The sequence below is a fragment of the Pezoporus occidentalis genome, unplaced genomic scaffold (assembly GCF_034315485.1).
Source record: "Pezoporus occidentalis ecotype Australia unplaced genomic scaffold, CSIRO_AGI_Poc_V1 ctg68, whole genome shotgun sequence".
NCBI classification, from domain to species: Eukaryota; Metazoa; Chordata; class Aves; order Psittaciformes; family Psittacidae; genus Pezoporus; species Pezoporus occidentalis.
This window is the reverse complement of record NW_026916030.1, coordinates 792,688-813,255: the sequence shown is the minus strand read 5'-3', so window position 1 is coordinate 813,255 and position 20,568 is coordinate 792,688. Positions and strand designations below refer to the sequence as shown.

General features: G+C 51.1%; 1 protein-coding gene across 2 annotated transcripts in view; it reads right to left on the bottom strand.

Annotated features, from left to right (window-relative positions):
* COL5A1 (collagen type V alpha 1 chain) overlaps nt 1–20,568 on the bottom strand; it is a 131,114-nt gene that overhangs the window by 76,534 nt on the left and 34,012 nt on the right. For both annotated transcript variants that reach the window (XM_062641076.1, XM_062641077.1), the window contains exon 4: nt 20,266–20,428. In XM_062641076.1, the coding sequence (XP_062497060.1) occupies nt 20,266–20,428 (163 nt within the window). The remainder of the gene's footprint in view (nt 1–20,265; nt 20,429–20,568) is intronic.

Below are 20,568 nucleotides of genomic sequence, written 5' to 3'. Positions count from 1 at the left end.
ATCCTCCAGGCACCCATGCAGGTGGGTGAAGTCCTTTGGCATAGGAACGAGTTGGGTATATCTGGGTATATACCTGGGGTACTTGGTAGCACACAGAGGGAAGGCACAGTTACACACATACAAAAGGTCAGTCTTTGCCTGAAAATAGCCAGTTTCATCCACCAGAATAACTAGGTTTTTAGAAAAGGGATAAATCCTATATTGATCTTTATTCTTAGAGCTTCCCATGAAAAGGAAGAGGCAGGACAGGACGTTTATGAAAGTGACTGTGAAGCCCAAGGCTTTTATATGCCCCACCAAACCCATGTAAGCACTGCTAGGACCAGTGAGAATCTGACATTTATGGTAAAGCCATTTATGCCTGATGATTCATTTGCTTTATAGATTAAGTCCCACCAAGGCAGTTGAATTCAAGGCCCCAGCCAGCTCCCAGCCAAGGCTGGAAAAGCTCTTCGGGAGCATTTTTTAACACTTATTCTATATGTGTGCAGAAATGTCACATCACTTCCAATGACATCAGCTGCAGTAACGGGGACAGATTACTGTGGTTCACCAAAACAAACAGCTGGCGAGGCCAATCCCAGTGACTTCATCTGGCACCAGCGGCAGCTCCGCCAGTACCGGGACGCTTCAGGGCTCCCACTGCACCGCACTGACAGTTAACTGGGCTGTTGTTTCAGTGCCTCACCCCTGAAGTCTTGGAGCTTCTGAACATCCATAAGCATAAATCCTGCTTGGTGTGTTGTTTTAAGCTCCTGCATTTAAATTGGAGCCACAGGGCCAGGATGTCCAGCTGTAACACACCAAAAAACTATCCAAATTATTGGAAGCAATCGGGATGTTGCTGGGTTTTATTATGAGAAACTCATTGGTTCCATAAATGCGAACCCAGCTGGATGGCTTCAGAGTGGCAGAGGTTCAATGCAGCTCTATGATAAAGTGAAAGCTTAGGGATCCCAGCCACCAGAAGCTTCTGAAATACCTAATCCCTGTCTGGGAGACAGCCTGGCAGCCCCCCGGATGGCCCACTTGATAAAGGCTGTCATCAGCTCTTGCCCCGGACACAGGCTCTGCCCAGGACACAGCGGCTGCCCCACACCAAGAGGCTCCTTGGCTGCACAGGTTGCACTAAGAGCTGCCTCAACCCAACATCTTCACTGAAGTAAAGAAGCAAGGGGTGACCCAGAGCTCCCTGTGCCCCAGCTCTGCCACTGCAGTGAGCCCCAAGTCAGATGTACAGTAACCACTCAGAGCACTGGGGCATCCTTATCCTACTGGCATCATCCCAGAGCCCATCGTTTAAACACAGCTGCTCCAGAAAAGAAGCCAAATGGCAGCAACAGGGCCAGATGAAGCCTTGTCACCCCCACCAGCCCCTGCCTTCTGAACCCCTCACACTGGCCAGACCTGACAGCAGCGTGCTCACCAGACAGAGCAACAGGTACCTAAAGGGCATCCTTTGGCCTTCCAAAGAGCCTACACTACAAAATGGATGTGAAGGCAGCAGCTGAAGGTCTGGCTCAAAAAAACCTTGATTCACATGCAGTCATGAGTCAGCTACAAATACTTGGTGGTTTGGGTGAACCCAACCCGGATGTTTGCTTCCCCATCCTGCGCAGAGGGGCTGCAGGAACGGACAGGGCAGCTTTGCCGTGAGGCTGCTGCTATTTCCTCTCCCTCTCGGGCTCCAGTTACCACAAAAACGGCTCCTTCTGGTTTTCAGCACTCAGATGGGAGCCTCTTCTGAGCCCTCTTTACAAAAAACAGCTTTAATTAAGTACAAAAGGGACAGAAGTTTCACTGGAACCAAATATAAGCTCAAGGAAATACCTCTCGAGGGCTGATAATAGTTCCTCTTTCTCACAGCATCTATCTGGGAGAGGAGGTACCCCCAGGAACCCAGCTCTCCCCACCCATCAGTCTATTCCTGCACCCCCAGGCAAAGCTCAGCCATTCACATTTCTGGTATTAGACTTACAGAACACAAACTACAGCATTATCTGGAGAACCCACATGGCTCTTGCCCTGACCACAGCAACAAGGGGAAAATAAGCCCTTTGGCTTGAAGGTAAACAACCTCCCCACTAATTTTGAGCCTTTATGTTATGATCCCAGGGAGGATGCACACAAGGATCCATCAGCTCACTGTTAGCCCTGGCCACTGGATTTGAAGGAGCAGGGCAGGGAAGCGCACTCCCCTCCTCTAATGTCTTTTCTCCCTCCCTGAACTCTCCCACCCTCCACTCCTAGCTGCTCTCAACACCCAGCCCTGCTCCAAGGGATGGAATCACAGCTGGGCAATGCCACGTCATCCTTCCTCCATCTGGAACTGCTGGATCCCCGGGTCAGCCACTCCACGGCTCTTCCTTCGAAAAGAGGTTGTTTGGAGCAAGGGGCTGTATTTTCTCTGCACTCACAGAGACCACAGCACGCTGTAGGTCTGTCAGTGTAATACAAATTACAAGCAGTTTAGCAAGGACTCGTTACTGGAAGGGAAAGGACAAGCAATTCTCTAAGAGGAGAACAAAAGCCAGATGGCTTTGCTAATTCTGGAAAGCTCTCCTGAAGAAGCTGTCACTCTGCCAATACCCAAATACCAGTCAAGGACTCAAGTCATTAGCAGAGCAGGAGACACTAACACAAGGCTCATTTCCAGGCAGCTACTCCCTCGCCTGGCCCCACTGATCACAGTGTCCATCACACCCCACCCTCATGCAAACGCTCCCCTGGCAGCACTGGCACAGCACTGAGCACCCTCCACCTTGATGGAGCTTACGCCAAAGTCCTTGTTTAAGTGACAATGCAGAGCTAACTCCCAAGGACAGCACGCAGTGCTCACCAGCAGCATGGACCATTTACCTGGCAGCACCCTGTGGGCGATGGACAGACCCATCCACCATTCCAGCTTCCAATCCCCAACGGGGGGAAGATTTTCTTGCCTTTCCAAATGGCTGAGTTTGTCAAAGCCGTTAATCACTGCTGACAGCCCAGAGCCCCGCTCCCACACAACATCTCTCCAGCCACCCATTCCTCAGCCCCCTGCCACCCTGATCCATTCAACCATCATGTCCTGCCCCAAGAGCTTCTCACACAGGGACTGGCAATGCCCGGAGGAGAACAGAAAAGGAACAAGATGAAAAAACCTGACCAAGCTCAGATGGATGTTTAATGATCGGGCAAGAGCCCAAGCTTCGCTCCAGACTTGCCACGCGGACCACACGGTCCTGTCCTGTCCTCCCTGCACCAGCTCCCTTCATTGCCACCACTGATTCATCCCCAGGCACTTTGCCAATTGAAACCTCCATCCTTTCAGGAGGCATCCAACCACCAGCTTAAAGATCCCCAAAAGCTCCAGGGCTGCTTTATGCTTTGAAGCAGTTGTACTTCTGATTCAACCTTGACCCTGACTCACTGAAGGGGGCTGCAGGGCTCAGCACAACATTAGCATCACACAGTATGTTACAGAGTGGCTCCCACCATAAGCCATAAATGAGCATTACTTCCATGAAGCAATGTGTCTTCCCTCACTGAAAGCTGATGCCTAGGCCTTGGAGGACAGTTTTTGTCTGGAAATTTACCAAATGGTGGAAAAACCCAGATAAGGCAAATTAGCAACCTGGTGTTTAATTAAGGTCCAGGAACATACAGGACACAAGGCAGAGAGAAAAACAATCCTTAAGGAAAAGGCAGCTCAGAAAACAGGTGGTGCCGGCAGGAGCACAGACAGCATCAAATCTACAAAACAATCACAGCAAGGCTATTGTAGCAATGCACTTCTCCAGGGGGGTTGTTTCAGGGCTGGCAAAGCCGCTGTGGGGACAGGGCAGCATCCCTCCTCCGGCCATGGCACTCATGGGGCAGGACGAGAGGCACAGCTGCTGGTGAGCAAGGGGGATTTACTCCAGCAAATGGGAAAATATAAGGTCGAAAGAAACCAGGGGAAACACATCTGTGTGTGTTGGGTGCGTTACCTCACAGGAAGGTAAATGCTGCCACTGGAGCAGGAATGGGGCTGTGGGTTAACCCCCCTGTCCCCACAGTACCACCGAGAGGCTCCCGCAGGAGCATCCCAGGTCAGGCAGCGCAGAGCAGGAGGCAGTGTCCGGCCCACGCACGCACCAGGGGACGCGTCCAGCTTTCCCTTGACTCACGATCTTAAAGGTCCTTTCCAACCCAAACGAACCCCTGAGTCCACGCCTGGCGCTGCAAACCACCAGGCACCGCCGGCGTGCTCCGCAGGGAGCGCTCCAGAGCCGACGAGCGCTTTGAGTAACGGCTGCGGTTCAGTGCCCAGGGGAGCAGGAGCCGGCCCGAGGAGGAAGGACTCCTCAGCTCCTGCTCATCCTCGCGCCCCACAGCTCTGCACCCGCAGCCTTCCATCAGCTGCCGCAAGCGTGGTGGCATCACCCTCACACGCTCCAAAACAGAGCATTTGTGAGCTTTGATTTTCCCTTCCCCTTCAAGCTCCCACTCCCCTAACTCAGGTCCCTTTTAAAACCGTTTGCCTTCCCTGTGGCCAGCACTCTGCTGATTTGTCTGCATTCCTCTTTTGATGGATCACAAACACCAGAACCCTTTCTCTGTGCTAGGAAGGGATGCCCAGGGCAAAGCAGCAGCCAAGCAGCAGCAGTTGCAGGAAAGGAAAAGGCAGCCAAGACACCTTCAAAAACAAAGCAAATACAAAAACCTGCTAAAAACACCCAGAGACACAGATATCCTTAAACCAACATCATGGTACTCAGCTCCACCGGCTATTTTTATATATTTATGTCTGTTCAACAAACCACAATCTATCTGCAAGGAATTTCTGGGCATGAAACCATCAGTTCTGGACACAGAAAGCAGGATGCGATGAGCAGTGTCCCCTGCTCTGCAGCCACAGCCGGGATAGATGGATAGGGAGAGGGGCTGCAGGGACCAGGAGGACAAAAGGCTGCTTTTACAGTCCCTCATCCTCCTCTACAGCCTGGCCAAGCACTGCAGTAATGGAGGCAAAAAGAACATGAGAGGTTTTTGCAGCTGTTCTGCAAAGAGGGGAAAAATAACAGCACGGAGCTTGGGTTTGTAAAGGCCAAAAGGAAAGAAAGAAAAGAACCCCCTGGAAAAAAGAAGTCCCCTCCTCCCCACGCCGCTGAACACACAACGTTACCCTCAAGTTTCATTTTCCTATTGTAAAGTCACTCTCGATGTTTGCAAAATGAGCCGTTTTAAGCTTTGTTGAGTGTGCTCCGGGCAGATGCTCTGAGCCCCCCCCCAGCAGATCAGAAACACATGGGAGGAACAAGGCATGGAACCCGCATGGGTTTGGTGAGCTGCACGACCCCTCGCTCAGATTTCATCACATTTGAGCAGCTAGTGCCTCTCTGAAGCAGCAGCTGCATGTTTGGTCACCCACAAAAGCTGGCTCATACCCGTACACCCATGCACACAGACAGTCCTTAGTTATTACCCAGGAACATGATGCTTTTCCAGAGCACTTCACCTCACGTGGTGCAGAGCAACAAGGATGCAGCCCCTTGCACACCATCTGCACGCTTCTCCAAGCTCCCCTTTGAAGCCACAGTGTTTGCATCTGTGTTTTGCACAGCCATGCTGCCTCTTTAAACGTGTCTTTTCAAGCATGGCATCTATAGGTGCAGCTGTTAAGCACTAACTCAAACCAGCTCCTCCAATGGAGAAAAACATCCACATTTGGGTACTTCTGAAAGACTCTCCCTTCTTTATGACTTAGTTTCCACTCCTGGCACAAGGCACGCACCCTGCCAAAGCCTGACACAAGCCTTGATTATTGGGATTTCCATTCCCTGCAGGAGATGCAAAGCCACAGGACCTGCCACCAGGGCTCCAGTTCCAGCCCCAGCCATGCAGGAAGCCCACACTTGCAGTGAGTGAACACGAGTGCCAAAGGGACCACAGGGCTGGAGAATGAAGAACTGTGTCCATCTACAAGGAGCAGCCTGCTGTGGCTGGGGACCATCCACTGACACCCTCCTCTTGAGAAACCATTTCCAGACCTCCTGCAGTAACACCTTCCCAAGAACAGCAAATGGGGCCGGAGCTGGAGCCCTTTGGCTCACTGGGACTGAGTCACCAGAGGTTCTCACAGCTGTGGGATGGAAACCTTGCAATGAGATCTAGCCAGACCATGCAACCAAGCAGGCTTGACTGGAAGGAATAACTCCTTTGCTGGCTTCTTTTGGAGGGCTGGCTGAGCAAAGGTGTGCCTTCTATTCCAGGGGAAGAAGGGAAAAAGATAAAAAAACCTGACTCCAGAGAACCCTTCCAAAGTGACTCAGTTTTCTTTGGCTGCTCCCAGTCTCCCATGGACATGGTAAATAGTCTGACTCTGCTTCCCCTCTCCGGTTTTGACTGAAAAAATAGGAAACCAGTTCTGGGAAGAGCTGGAATGAGAGAAAAGCAGGTTTAGACTCAGCACACGGGGCCAGCTTGGCAGGAGGACGTGGCACCCTTGCACCATCTCCTGGGGAGCCTGTGAGATGTTAAGGTCAGACCATGTGTAGGTCCTTTGCAGACCTCATCTGTGCCTGCTCCCGGTGTGGGATCCACGCAGGCAGAACCAGTCCTTGCACCTTGCCAGCAAAAGGAGCTTGAACTGGGTTTATCCCTAACAAGGATCCTACCTAGAGAGAAGCGTTCGGAGGAGAGCTGTTGTGTGCATGAGAGGGAAACACCTTCACCAAAGAACCAACCCAGCCTTCTGGCCACCTCTGTCATTACAACTGCTAGCAGCTAAATACTCACCTCTCTCGTGAGCACCAGAAACCACATGGAGGGTTATTAAATCTGAAGATTTAAGCTAACACATGAGGAAGCATTCTCCTCTAATCAATTCAGTAGGACAGCGGTGCATTTTTCTGGCTGGTTTCCCCCGAAAGCAAGCCATGTGTGATCCCTGTGCAGCCACAGGTGTGTCCATCCATCCCAGTAACTCCTGAACCTCATATGGCTGATTTCAATCACTTCTGACAGAGGTAAAAGGCTCAAGATAATTAAACTCCCATAAATGTCATGGAAACAGGCAGCTTAGTAAGAGAAATGCATCGTGCAAGTTCATTGTCTGAGGGAGGCTACGGAATGAGTTCACATATGGTGAGCTATAGGCATGCACAATAAAAACACATCACTTTAATGTTCCTACTATAAGAAAAGTTAAAGCAACCACAAAACAAATTAGAAGGAATCTAGACTTGACTAATCTCAAAGCATCTCCGAGATTCCCAATTCCCGCAGGAACTGGAGAAAGATGAGCTGAAGCACCACAAAATAAGCGGTTCTTGTTGCTCTTCTGCCTATGCACAGGAAACACCCTCTTCTCCTCAACTTTCCAGACCCAAGAAGAATGGAGGAGGAACCCAAGTGTGCCCAGGTCTCAGCTAGGCAGCTCCCTGAGGAACATCATGGACACAGCAGAGCCCAGAGGTTTGGGTGCTACCTGTCATCAGGGGGTGGCCACGGTCAGGCTGTCCCTGCCACCCAGGCAACCTCAGATGAGCCTTTACTTAAGGACAGTGGCTTATCCATCTGCCCAACAGACTTGTAATTGCCACTGTCTCTCCAGCAAACACACTGGGATCAAACCCTTGGAGTTATTTTTTCCCCTCTATGACCACAGAGCAGCTTGTCACTCTGTGATTTCTGCTTCAAACTCCTCATTTGGTAACTTGAAATCAGCATTTACATCACACTGCACACAAATTACAGTGCTGATCCCTAAAAATAGAGCCCCCACAATCACCACGTACTCTGCTGTCACCGTTTTTCCATCTAACCCAAATACAACTTTTATAGCATGGTCACTGTTAGGCTTTTTTGCCCCTCCCAATCACAAATGCTTCTCCCAGGAACAGTGTAAATCCATAGGACAGCATTGAAAGGAATGCCTTAAAAACTGCCCCAGAATTGCACTGCTGAGCTCCCAGGTAACAGAAGCACCCACCATCTGTTCACAATATTGATACCACCATCTGAGGGTGACCTCACAGCAACAGAATTCAAACCCAAAGCTATCAGATATAGATCCAGAACTTAAACACAGGTTTCTTTTCTCCTTTCAGTTGTCTGTTCCAAGGAGTTTGCCAAGGAATGAGTGGAGCCCCACGGCAGAAGTTTTTCAAGCAGCTCCTTCCAGTCGCTTTCCAATAGGAGCTGATTTGGCTCAGGCCTATTCACACGGTGTGGTTTCGTTCCCTAATTGAAGCATCAAGTCAGATTACGCTGCTGAGCCCCTGCAAGCAGCAAATCAGACTGTCCAAGAAAATCTCTTGATACTCACTCAGGGAAGTTAGCTTCCATGGATGTGGACAATTCAGGAGGCACCTGGGAACGGGCTTTGCAACTGTCACCTCCTCGTGATAGCCAGGGGAAGAAGTTCTCTCGCAAGGATAAAGTCAGGGAACAGTGTGACAAGGTGGTGCTGCCCCTGACAACCATCCCAAGTGCCCAGTATGCCAACGGGGCTCAGCCCCCACCAACCAGTGATGCCGGACAGGCTGGGGAGGTACCAGAACCAGGCAGTGCTCGGCTTCAAATCAGTGGTTGCAGTGAAAGGCAATGAAGCATTTTCCCCTCCTCTGCACGCACACCCTCTGTGCTGCTCCTGCAGCCTGCACCCACACCACCACCCTCCAGCAGGGTGCTAAGTGGAGCCCTGAGGCCAGGGTGTGGGGACCAGCACAGCTCCCACGGGCAGCATCCCACAGAACTCACATGCAGTTCCATAGCCTGCATGTTGTGGGAGGAGAGCGTCAGCCTGACCTTCCACTGTCCAACATGGAAATTCAAAGGAAGAAAAGCAAACAAAACAACAAACATGAAAGCCCAGCCCAGGCCTCTGAGAAATGAATAGGACAAGATGAATGGATGCCATTGTCTATCATGATCTGCCAGGCCTTGAACCAGCAGTTAATAACTGAGCGGGACTGAGGAGAGGATGGAACAATGAGCGGCTTCTGCATGCGGAAGAGCACTGCTTTTCTGAAGCATCAGGGTCCTGCGCTCCATAGAACAGCCTCAAAAAAGTGATTTTCTCCATTTTCCTCATTGCATTAATTAGGAATCCCTGGAATAAGCCCAGCTCCCCTTGACCTCCATGGTTCTTTGAGCACCAGGCAGCCCAGTTATCCTGCACCAGTGCCACCACTCTCCAGGTCCTAGCTGTCACCCCATTGCATCAGGGCGCAGTGCCCTTGGCCCCATAGCCTGGCTCACATCTGAGGCTCTCCTCTGGGCAGTGCCATGTTATCCCAGCTCCATTCCTCACATGAAATGAGGAAATCACAGCGTTTTCCTTGGAGAGGAGATACAGCCTGGAAGGAGCGTGCAATCTCCATGTAAACCCAAATTAGAGCCTGCAAGGCTGCCAAAAGCTGCCCAGCCTTTGCATTCCTTCTTGTGGTCATGCAGACCTGACCACATACTCAATGTCCCTATTTTCTTTACCATTTCATTTAGTGCTGCATTTCCCCCATCCAGCTTCATCTCCTGATGTCACCGCTTTACCAAGGGCTGATCGCACCGTTCCAAGTTCCCTCTCTCCCTCCAAATCAAATAATCCACTAATAACCGAGCTAAAGGGCTGACTTTTCCCCTATAGAAGTTATTTCTCGATGACATACGTGTGAACCAGAAGGGATAGTTTAAAAACAGATTCCCCCTCATTACAAGCTGTGGCACGGCACGGCACAGCACAGCGCAGCGCTGCTCTTTTGTGTCTTCCCCCTCGGCGCGGAGCGATGCCGGTTCCTGGCTCCGGTTTCACGTTGATTTATTTCCCTTTCATCTATGGAAAATTAGGAAGGAGATCAGCTTCTGCTGGCTGCGCCGCCCACACCAGGAGGGATACGCCAGCGTACCGTAAGGGGGACTCTCACAGTGGAAAATATGTAGTGAAGTGAAGCTCTTGGCTGAAGTTGCACAGTTGCAAACTCGCTGTTGGAGCCGCGCTGAGCCAAAGTGGAGGCAGTTGCTCGGTTTTTACTCGGCCCTGTGTAAACAGGGTCCTAGTGTCTGCCTGGGAGGTGCTGGTCCCAAGGAGTCAGGAAGATCGGGGCTTTGCTCCCACCGTGGCTATGATGGAGGTGGGCGATGCGAAGGGAAAATGATGGCCTCGGGAAGGTGAAGTCTCAAGAGAGACTTGAGGAGGCTTGGTACAGAAAAGGAGGTGGGGGCGGGAAAGAAATCCAGTGCAAGGTCTGCATCAGACATCCAGCCATAACCATCTATGATGGCCAAACAACAGCCAGCATTTCACAGCTCCATCAGACAATTCACACCACCGCTACAAGGGCAGGAGCAGCCAGGGAGGCCCCACATTGCTGCTCTGTGGATTCCCCTTCCTCGCTCCCTAAACACTTCCCAAACTCCAGTGTGAAACCCCAGGTGAGCCCTCAGACAGCTCCAAAGCCCATGGCTCCTTTTGGAAAGCCTCAGCCTCCCCCAGTCTGGGCTCACTTCCATCACTAAAGAGTGGCTCTTTGCTTCCAGCAGCACTTCAGGGCTTCCTGCTCCCACCCCACAACAGCTGGAGCTCTTCTGAGCACCCAGGTACCTAAAAGCCCCCAACCCCTTGCTTTTACTCCAGTTTTCTCCCCTCAAAGCTGAATTCTGCTGCAAGCTGAGCTGCCCTTTCCTCAGCCCCATGGACAGGCTTCCCCCCCCAACTGCTACAGCCCCAAGATCCACCCCGAGGTTTTGTCCTCAGCCCATCACACCGAGGTGGCTCAGGATCAAGGGGTTTGTGTGCACAGAGGCTTTTAATCATGACTTGGAACGTTTCCTGCCCCAGGAGGTAAATACAGAATCCAGGTTTTATGGATTAAAGGGAATGGGGGGAAAACGGACCTGGCTGCCAAAGCTATCTCAGGATAGAAGCGGGATTACGCGCTTCGCCGTGGGGATTTCTGCTGACACATTCACCATTCAACTTAACACCCATTTCTGGTTGGGAAAGAATTCTCCTGCCTTTGGCCGGCGACAATCACCAAAGCGTGGAGCGAGACACGTGCTGGGACCACCCCAGCAGGGAGCTTTCCTGCAGGTTCCTATGGCTGTTTCCCACCAGCGCTGCACATCTGGCCAGCGCTGCTCAGGAAGGAGCTGACATTTGGGCATAACACCTCTTGTCCGTACACATTCTCCCTCCTTCTGCAGGAAGCTGGACCGTCTCCTTTGTCAATGCTCACACACCTCTCACTCCATGCTCCAAAGTATTTGTGCACTTATATTTCAAAGCTGCACAGCTGGCTCTTGTATCCCTGCAAGAGAACCTCTGTGCAGCATCGCCCACCTCAAACTCCGCATTCAGCCTCATGTTTAACACAGCCCCCTGTGCAGCTCCCGGAGCTAAGCTAACTGGGCTCTTTCCTCCCCAGGAAGGGAGCCGGGTCTGTACATCCTATGGCCTGAGGAGCAGAGCTGAAGTTCAGCCCAGAAATGTGGTTACCTGAACAGGACTCATTGCGGAGCCGGAACGGGCGCAGTGGGAGCGCCATGGGCAGTAGCTCAGCGTCACAGCTCAGGCTCTGGAATGCCGAGCAGCAAAGCAGGAAGAGGATAAATACAATTTGCAGATAAATTTGCCTCCGCCGGGCATCAAAGCCTCAGGAAACCCTCGCTGTGTCTGCAGACATTCCAGAGCAGAGAACACTGCACAAAAGTAATATTCACCACGAATTCTCTCATCTCCCCACACATTTCGCTTCAGTGGCCAAAGCACTGTTTGTTCAAGCAGACTTGACCTCCTGAACCACAGCCAGTACGTGGCTACGTGTGGAGAACAATGAGCCCACGGTTAGAGACTTTTTTCCGTGTTCTTGGAGGGAATAGCAAACACACAGACACACACCCCAACACACAGACCCCATCCAACATCCTGCACAACTCATTAGGAATACCCTCTTCCAGCCCCCATCCCCAGGGCGATGTATTTATGTGCACATATCCATTCGCTCACGCTCGGCTCTGTCACAGTGAGGAGTACACCTGCACGCTGGGGATGTCTGGAGCGGGCCAGGATTTTCCTCTGGGCTTTGGCACGCAGCCCAGACTGCCTCAAAAATGAAGTGAAATAAAATGGCAAGGCCTCCCCATGCGCACGGAACATGTGTTTCATTTGTTCGGGCCTCAGTGACGAGGGAATGGGTTGAACACGAAGTCAGCTGGGAGGCTTCTGCGTTAGGATGGTCTCTTCCATGCTGGCTTCACTCTGTCCTCGCTGCAACAAGAGGCTGCCTGCATGAAACCCTAGCTCAGAGAGAGGACAGACTTCACGCCATGTCCTGTAAAAGCAGGACAAAAGCAACAAAGACCTAAACTCGGAGGAAGCAAGGACACGAGCCGCCCTCACTGCAGAGCTCAGCGCTCACCATCCTCTTCCTCTCCCACGACTTTGGCTCAGCCAAGCCTGTACTTCCTACAGCAGTTTGCTGTAACAATGCAAATCAATCAATGTTTTGGGCACAGAGAGGGTTTTTCCTCTAGCCACAGATTTCTGTTCCAGAAATTCACTCTAATGCACACAAGGCTGATCCGTGTGTCACCTCCCACATGGAACAACACTCCCGAATTAGCAGGGAAGAGGAAACGCACTGATTTGGGCCGGTGGCACACTACTGCTCACTGCTCTCAATAACCCCTTTCCCATACTGCGTAGCGATGCTGCCAGTAAAGTTCAGCTGGAAACTGCTCCCCAGCAGCATGAGTGTTTGGCTTTTCCCCCATGCTCGAGCTGAGGACAATCATCTTTCCCCAACATTTGAGAGCAGCATTTGGTCTGCTCTTCAGGGCCTTCCCAACGTGCTCAGGGTCCCCTTGCACTGCCCTTACCCTCCCGAAGCCCTGTCCTGCTGCCTGCAGACATCCATGTCCACAAGGCCACCTTAAACCCTGGCACTGTGTCACGGGAGAGGAGCAGGTTTCCAGCATTACATCAGCCTGTCTGGACTCAGCACTCAGCCTGCTGCACCTCAGAGTTTCCATGGAAGAAACCAAGCCCCCTCCTCCCACTGTTCAAGGGGGGAAGCAAACTACCAACGAAGCCATCAGCCGCGAGAGTAATGCCACCAGAGCTAAGAGCATCCATCATGTGTAACGAGCCTGCCTGGGTTGCTGCCTGCCAGCATTTAACTGCAAAGCTCTGCCAGGTGAGTGTCAGGAACAACCAGACAGAACTCTATCCCTCAAACCCCATAATTCCTGTGGTGATGGAAATGGTTTTGAGGGATAAGCTCTGCCTTCCAGAGACCGCTCAGTTTTCCTTGTTAGCAGTTTTAACTGATTACCCCACTCTGCAGGAGGGATCCCACAGCAGGGAAAGTTGTGCAACAGCCCGCCTGTCCTCTCCATGCTGTAACCCAGGACAGCAGTGATGGAAAGCCCTGAAGGTATCACTTAGCATCCCTCCCCCCTGGCAGCTCCCACCCAGCCTCTTTGCCTGTGTCCTCTAAATGGCAAAAGCTCATTCAAACCAATTATCCTGCAGGAGTCTCCCAAGGAAAGCAACCATCAGGCTCCAAACTGCCTCTTTGAGTCATGGCACATCCCTGCTCTTGTGACCACAGGCAGAGAAAAGCCAGTACGTCCTCAACCATGTCCTTCACCAGCCATTCAGAGGGTTAATCCTGGATTTTGAGGGCTGCTCAGTGCCCCATATCCTCAGCATTCACCCTGCTTTGCTGACAGAATCAGGAGGAGGGATCCCTCAACAAGAAATTGCTCTGGGTTGGATGCCTTTCCCCATCTGAAGCACTGATTAAAAAGCCCTTGTAATGACACTGAAAGGGCTGATGTTTAACTTGGCCATATTAGAAGATAAATGATGCACTGCCTAACTTAAACATCAATAAAAGCTCTTTCTGGTCTGTTGGAACAGGAAAGCACATCTCCCTGCACACTGTACACCATCAGAGGTCTGAAGGCATTTGCTAGCAGCAAACTGCAATGATTATCCACACATGCCAATGCAGAGTTTCTTTTCCAGTTTATGAAATGGAATTTACCACTGAACCAAAAAAAAAAACCCTAAAATCGAAATAGAGACTATTGAATATGTGTATTTTGTAATCATGACTAATAAGGCTACATCATTACAGGCAACCCTGACCCAGCCACAATGCTTGACTGCAGTCCAGATGGCTCAACTGCCAATTACCCAGCAAACCTAAATGAAAACCAAGAGTTTGAGCAGTGCATGCAAACAATCCATCTGATGGCCGAACCCAGCCTCCCACTTGCCTTGCTGGCACCTGACAGCTCGAGGTCAGATGAAACAGCATCGGTTCAGGCTGGAAACGACAGCACCTGAAGCACACATGAACCTTTACAAGCTGGTTTGCAGTTCTCATTCTGGATGTGGTCCTGCCCCTCCCTCGGTACAGACACTGCTAAAACCAGACGATGTCCCTGGGCACCTGTGTAAGATGATGCCGTGTGCAAGGCTTTGCCAGCTGAAGCTCAATATCACGTTTGGGTTTTGATTAGACTGACTGCACTGCTTGGACTCTGGCACAAAACCCTCACAATTAATTGCAAACCCATCCAGAGTTATAATCTTCAGTGACTGGAGACATTTTCTAGGCAGCATTGCTCTTCTGGAAGAGCCTCATTCTGTGATTTAATCCATATGTCTCCAATGCACCATTTTGCTTAAGAGAATCCCTTTGAAAAAACAAAAGCAGAAGAAATGACGAGAAAACCAGCAACTAAATGGAGAATTATTGGGAGACTGGGGAAAGCTGCAGACATCTTCAGTAACGAGCCCTCATGCTGGCTCAGGACATTTGATTTTCCATCACCTCACACTATGGTATATGCTGCTGGTGTAAAACATCCACTCTTTGCACTCCCTTAAAGCCTCTACAGCGCAAGAGGTGAAATCAGATTTGGCAGGGCCAAGAGGGCCAGCAGCCAGCCCTGAACTGGCTCCTTCCAGCAGGCTGCGAGGCAGGAAGAACACAGAGCATGTATCTGCAGCGCATCTTGGTGGAGACATTCACATTAGCAAAGAGCCTTAATCATAAAGAAGTGCTTTTTGAAGGATAACAAAAGCTTGATAAACAGGAACAGCAGAGAGCTGTGCCAAGGCAAGCCAGGGTCTGGATGGCAATGAGACGTGGATTCAGACCCAAGGCTCTTGCAGTTCATTTGCCCTCATGAGCTGAGTTACCACCAATCTGTTTTCCCCCAAAGCCTGCTGCGCTGGCAGCATCACTATCACTGCAGTAGACAGAGGCTGTTTGACATTTTAACAGCAAACCTGCAAAAGGAAGCTCCTAAACGTCTCCATCCTTAAACACTAAAACAATACTGTTAAGATGCACATATACGTATAGGAACCTGTTTTAATTGGTACACCTTTTGCTAAGGCAAAAAAGATCTGATTTTTTAACCTCAGAGCAAAACAACACAGAGAAACTTTAATACGAGCACTTTCCAGAGCTGGAAATGCTGCAGCCAAGAGCATGGGAAGGGAGGGAGAAACCCCTGATGATGGTGAAATGAAATCTGGGACTATCAACCCCAGTGATAATTGGTTTTTAAGTGTAAACAAGGCAGAAGATGAAAAGAGAGTTGGCATTTCAACCCGAGAGCAACACAGCACCTGAACGGCCCCAATGTCTCTGCTGAGAGCACTGTAGCATCTATTCTGCTTTGTCTTGTTGCGCCTTGAAACACTGAGCAGCCCTAAGAGCACCTCTGGCGCCTTGCCTGGGCTTTCTGGCTCACCTCAGCACAAATCTCTTTCCCTTCAGTCCCAATGTCTTGATTTCACCAGTGGTCTTCAGGCACACAAAGGAGGAGAGAAAATGAAAAGCACCATCCTTTCAGCACCGCCCGGATCCAGCAGCGCAGCGGATCTCAGCCCGGGATGGGCTCTGGCACGAGCTGACAGCAAACCCTCCATCAGCCCCTCGCCTTCCACTGCACTGGCAGAGCCGGGATGCAGGTGTCCTCACCCCCCTCTCGCTCTGCACCTTCTCTGGCAGCATCAGAGGAACGCTCCTGGTTTTACAGTACCACCCGGACCAACGAGACACCCCTGTGGTACCCAGGTGGGCAAAGGAGACCAGAGGAGCCAACAGTAAAAGACATAAACCTGAGAAAGCAACATACACGCGCACTGAGCTTCTCCACTTATGGGAAAACCAACTTCATCTACCCCAGAGACTACTGCAAACCAGTGTTACTTCCAGAGGGCCGAAACACCAGGCTCCTTGTGGAACAATCATGCAAAACGTTACCAAATGCACCAAAAACCATTGACATCAGATGTACCCACTTGTTGCCAGGGTATTGTCATCAGTGTGACAACGCCAGCGCCCACACCCCACGTTAATGATGCCAACACTAGCTCTGCCAGCCGGGTGCTGTGCAGTGCTTTTAGCAGCCTCACACAACAGTCTCTTCCTAACAGATCAGGAAACAAACTGGGATATCACAGAAGCGCAGGTTGGCAGAACAATGCTGAGCAGCAGAGCAGAGCTGAGCCACGCACTGCTGCAGAACCCCAACTTCTTCCTACGGGATTACACGAGATGCTTCAGAACACCATGGCAAAGGGGTTAAGTTCACCTCATCCAGCCCCAGGACAGGAACTTTTACCCCACAGATGCTGGGCAGCACTTCCCATGCACAGAGCTCTTCCAGCTGTGTGTGACGTGATCTCTGTTTGCTGCTGTAAACCAGCCACTGCTGGGGCTGAAGCGCAGCTCCAGCGACCTTCCTGAGCCAGGGCCTGAACTTCGCTTCAACCCACATCTGCTCAACCAGTACAACAGGCTCAGCGCAGAGCCAGCTGAGCTGCTTTTCCATCAGACCACCACGGCAAGGGGCAGGCTGGACCAGCCCCATGACCCAGGGGAGGCACCATCCGCGCCGGTGTTCAAAGGGGTAAAGCTGCACACTGCTATGGCTAAACACAAACTGCGCCAGGCTTCGGGTAGGGGTGGGAGAGAGATGGGATCGGAGCCACGTTGCTTGCTCTGAGAGAAGGAGGAAGGCTCAGGGAGGTAAGTGCTGTCTCCTGAAGCCAGCAACAAGTTACATGTGGAGCAGAAGCGCCTCGGCATGAGCGTCTTCCAAGGATGCTCTCAAATTAAAGCCCACGAAGCACCCACATAGCCCGCAGCCAGGTTTGATGGTACAATGTGCAGCAGAGGTGTACGCCTAACAGCCAAGTAAACCCTGAACAGGGCAAAGCTTTGACCTGACAGGGGCTCAGCTCACTCAGCTCTTGCCGCAGCACAGGCTCCCAGGGACCCATCAGTCCAAGCAGAGGCTGATGGGGCAGCCCCGGGATCAATACGCTGCTGCCAGAGAAGGACTCCCACTTCAGTTTGTTATCGCCACAAGAACTGGTGGGATCCTGCACAGAAAAGGGATTCCTGCAGGATATCACAGGCCTGGAGCGGGCAGCTCCTGCAGGGCATCACTGCCGAGTGGGGCCACATCACCAGGATGGCTTGGAAGAACTCCCTGGGTTTCAGGCAGAGGATGCTTTGCTTTCTGGGCAAGAGATTTTCCCAGACTTCATCCCCTCTGTTCCCACACCATGAGACCATGCTAGGCCGTGGTTTAAAAAACAAGCATGCCCAAAGAAACGGTTAAAGCCTCTAAAACCAAGATCATTCACATCCAACTTCCTCCTGTGCTGCTGTAGCCGCAGGAGTGCTGCTTGCTGCAGCCTGCAAGCAGAGGGAAAGTGTTTATGCTGCACCACGGGCTGTTTCTTTCCTCTTTCAGTCTGGCTGCAGAAAGCCCTTTGCAGTCTCACAACAGCATCCCCTCAGTCACAGCTGGAAGCCACCGCCACTTCCCAACCCCGGTGTGAGAGCCTGTCCTGACGTTTGTACCCTTGCGCTGAACAAGAGCTCAGCACAAAACCCCGCTTGTGCAGCCTGGCCGCCAGGCTGGGCCCCTCTCAAACCTCCGCAGCCACACAGAGACCCGCACAGCCCCAGCCAAGTGCTCGGTAATGGGAGGAAGTCCTTCTCCCACTGCTGGAGAAGCACTCCGGAACTCCTCTCACCTTCCCCAGTGGGCTCCTGCTGCAGCAGAGGACGAGTGAGGAAGTCCCCATCTGGGTGCTCAAGGGGTAAACACAGCAGAGCTGCTCCTCCTGCAGCCCCAGCTGGACCTGGAGCTTGCGGAGTGGCAGCTTCCAAACCAACGTGTGTTTTGGGGTGTTACTGGATTTCAGTCCTGGCCACGAGGAGATGAATGCCCACGACTTACACCTCCTGCTGATCCATGCAGCCCGGCCCAGTGCTGCCTTCCACCCCGCTCCCAGCAAACTGGGCTATGCTAATTTGCAGCAAAAGGGACAAACAGAAGAACTAGCCAAATCCATGGGTGCAGAAAGCCCTGGGGAGCATCACGTTAGCTGAGGTTTGCAGAGCAGTTGCCACCAGCACAAGCAGCAGCCTCATTTCATCATTCTGCACTCAGTCCAGAAATTATCAGCTTTCCAGGAATACATCACTGGACAGTGAACACCCATTTCCCATTGTTCTGAGCCATGATTTTCCCTACACAGTTTCTGCTTAGGCTTGCAGAAAGAAAGGAGGGACCAAAGGAAATTAAGTTGCTGAGTTATGAAGGAAATTAGGTTATAGTCCAGTGCCTTCATGGGACCTATTCATTACACCCAGTTTAAAGCTGCTGGTGTCTTGATTAGTGTGTGGATGCACTGAAAACCCTTTTTGTCTGGCAAGAGTGACAAAAGAAGAAAGGACAGATCCCGGGACTAGAGAGGGAGGTTATACACATGCTGTGTGGTATCAGAACATTTGCTATAGGACAGAGAAAATACTTGCTAATTGTCCACTTCTCAGTGGCCAGCCCCACGGGAAGGGCTGATGGGCGCTGGAAGAGCACTGACACCCATCACTGTGCATTCCCTGGCCTGGCAGAGGAATCAGCAGCCCAAAATCCAGGTAAGCTCTAAAACCCACCTGGGAACATCCCAGACCTCAGGGGCACTCCACTTAAAACACAGCATCCCGTGCAACCACTGATGGGTTTGGCCAAAGGTTCAACCTTTGCAACAGACGCTCCACTGCCCATTAAACCCAGCTCTTACTTCCCATTTGAATTGTTAACCTTCCCAGGGAACATCTATTAATTTAACAGAATTCAGAGCTTCAGCTCTAACTCTGTAACTGGGATTTTGGCAGCAACCTTCAGTCCATGCGTTCTTGCTGTGTTTACAGCAGACCAGCTCCCAGATGTTGGTACTGTTAAACAGACTGGAACTTTCCTCCTGAGTGACAGCAAAATGCAGACAAGAGCTGGCTTGGCTTCAGCTCCAATTATCCACTGCTAGGAGATGCGCCCCGTCCCTTTGCTGGGCTGGGGAGGCCCAGGAGATACAGCTCTCCCTCCACATAAATGCAATAAAACTAAGGAGATAGAGATCAATAGGTCTTGGTTTACACTCCAATGCACTGGCACTGATTTCAGGGAAGAAATCCTAGCTTGCAAGACAGATCAGAGACAAGATTCTCATACACATGAAAGGCTCATAAGTGCAGCAGAGCACTGAAGTCGAGACTGCTGGTGAAATGCATATATTAAACTAGTTGCTGAACTATGGGAAGAACTTCTGCCATATGTACCTTGGCTATAAATAATCCTCTATCTCTTTGCTTAAATGAGAGGAGCTCATGGTTAGCATTCCGCCCATCACGATGCTGGTTTGATTCTTGAAGGCAGTCGCTGTGTGGGAGGTGACAGGGCTGCCAGGCAAGCTGGTGAGGAGAGACCCCTTACGTCATGGTGCAAGAAACCAAGAACCGACGGACAATGCATGTGAAAAGAGCAAATTGCTACAGCCCCGGAGTGAACTGTGACTTGCAAAGGAGCTGCTTTCCCCAGCCTCCATTTACCACCCCTGCAACTCCACCTAAACCCTAACAGGGATGAAGGAAAACTTTCCCATGCTAAATGAGCTGAAGAGCTACAGAGACACAAAATCCCAGTGCAGGGGCTAGTCTGAGCCCCAGCAAGAGCATGAAGAGCAGAGGCGCTCACTCCAGCTGGACATCTGGCCCACTGTTTGCATCATTGCTACAGAAAGAACTTCCCTAGTTGAAACACAAGCTTACAAAGATATAAATGACATACAACAGTGTTCCATTATGCAAAACCACGATACAAGTTCCAAAACTGAGCTGCAAATAACCCATCAACCAGTCTCCAGCTCATCGCCTCTGTGGAACATCTCCAGAGCTGTCCATTGGCATGACTTACCTCAAAGACTTCCTCATCCAATATCCTTGTTCCAAATACAATGATGCCATTGACGTCAATGATGGGATGGTCACTTCTGTCCAAGAACTTAGTTATCTTCTTTTTACAGTCCAAAATCAAGGTGACGTTTTTCTTCTGCACACTGATAGCTACTCTGTGCCACCTAGAAGAACAGCCCCCAGATGTGTTAAACAGAGCCCTGGGCTTTCAAGGACAAGCTAACAATGGTATAACAACGAAGCTTTCACGAAGTGGTGTTCTGCAAATCTTCATGCCAGCCACCATCTGCAACCACATGAAAAC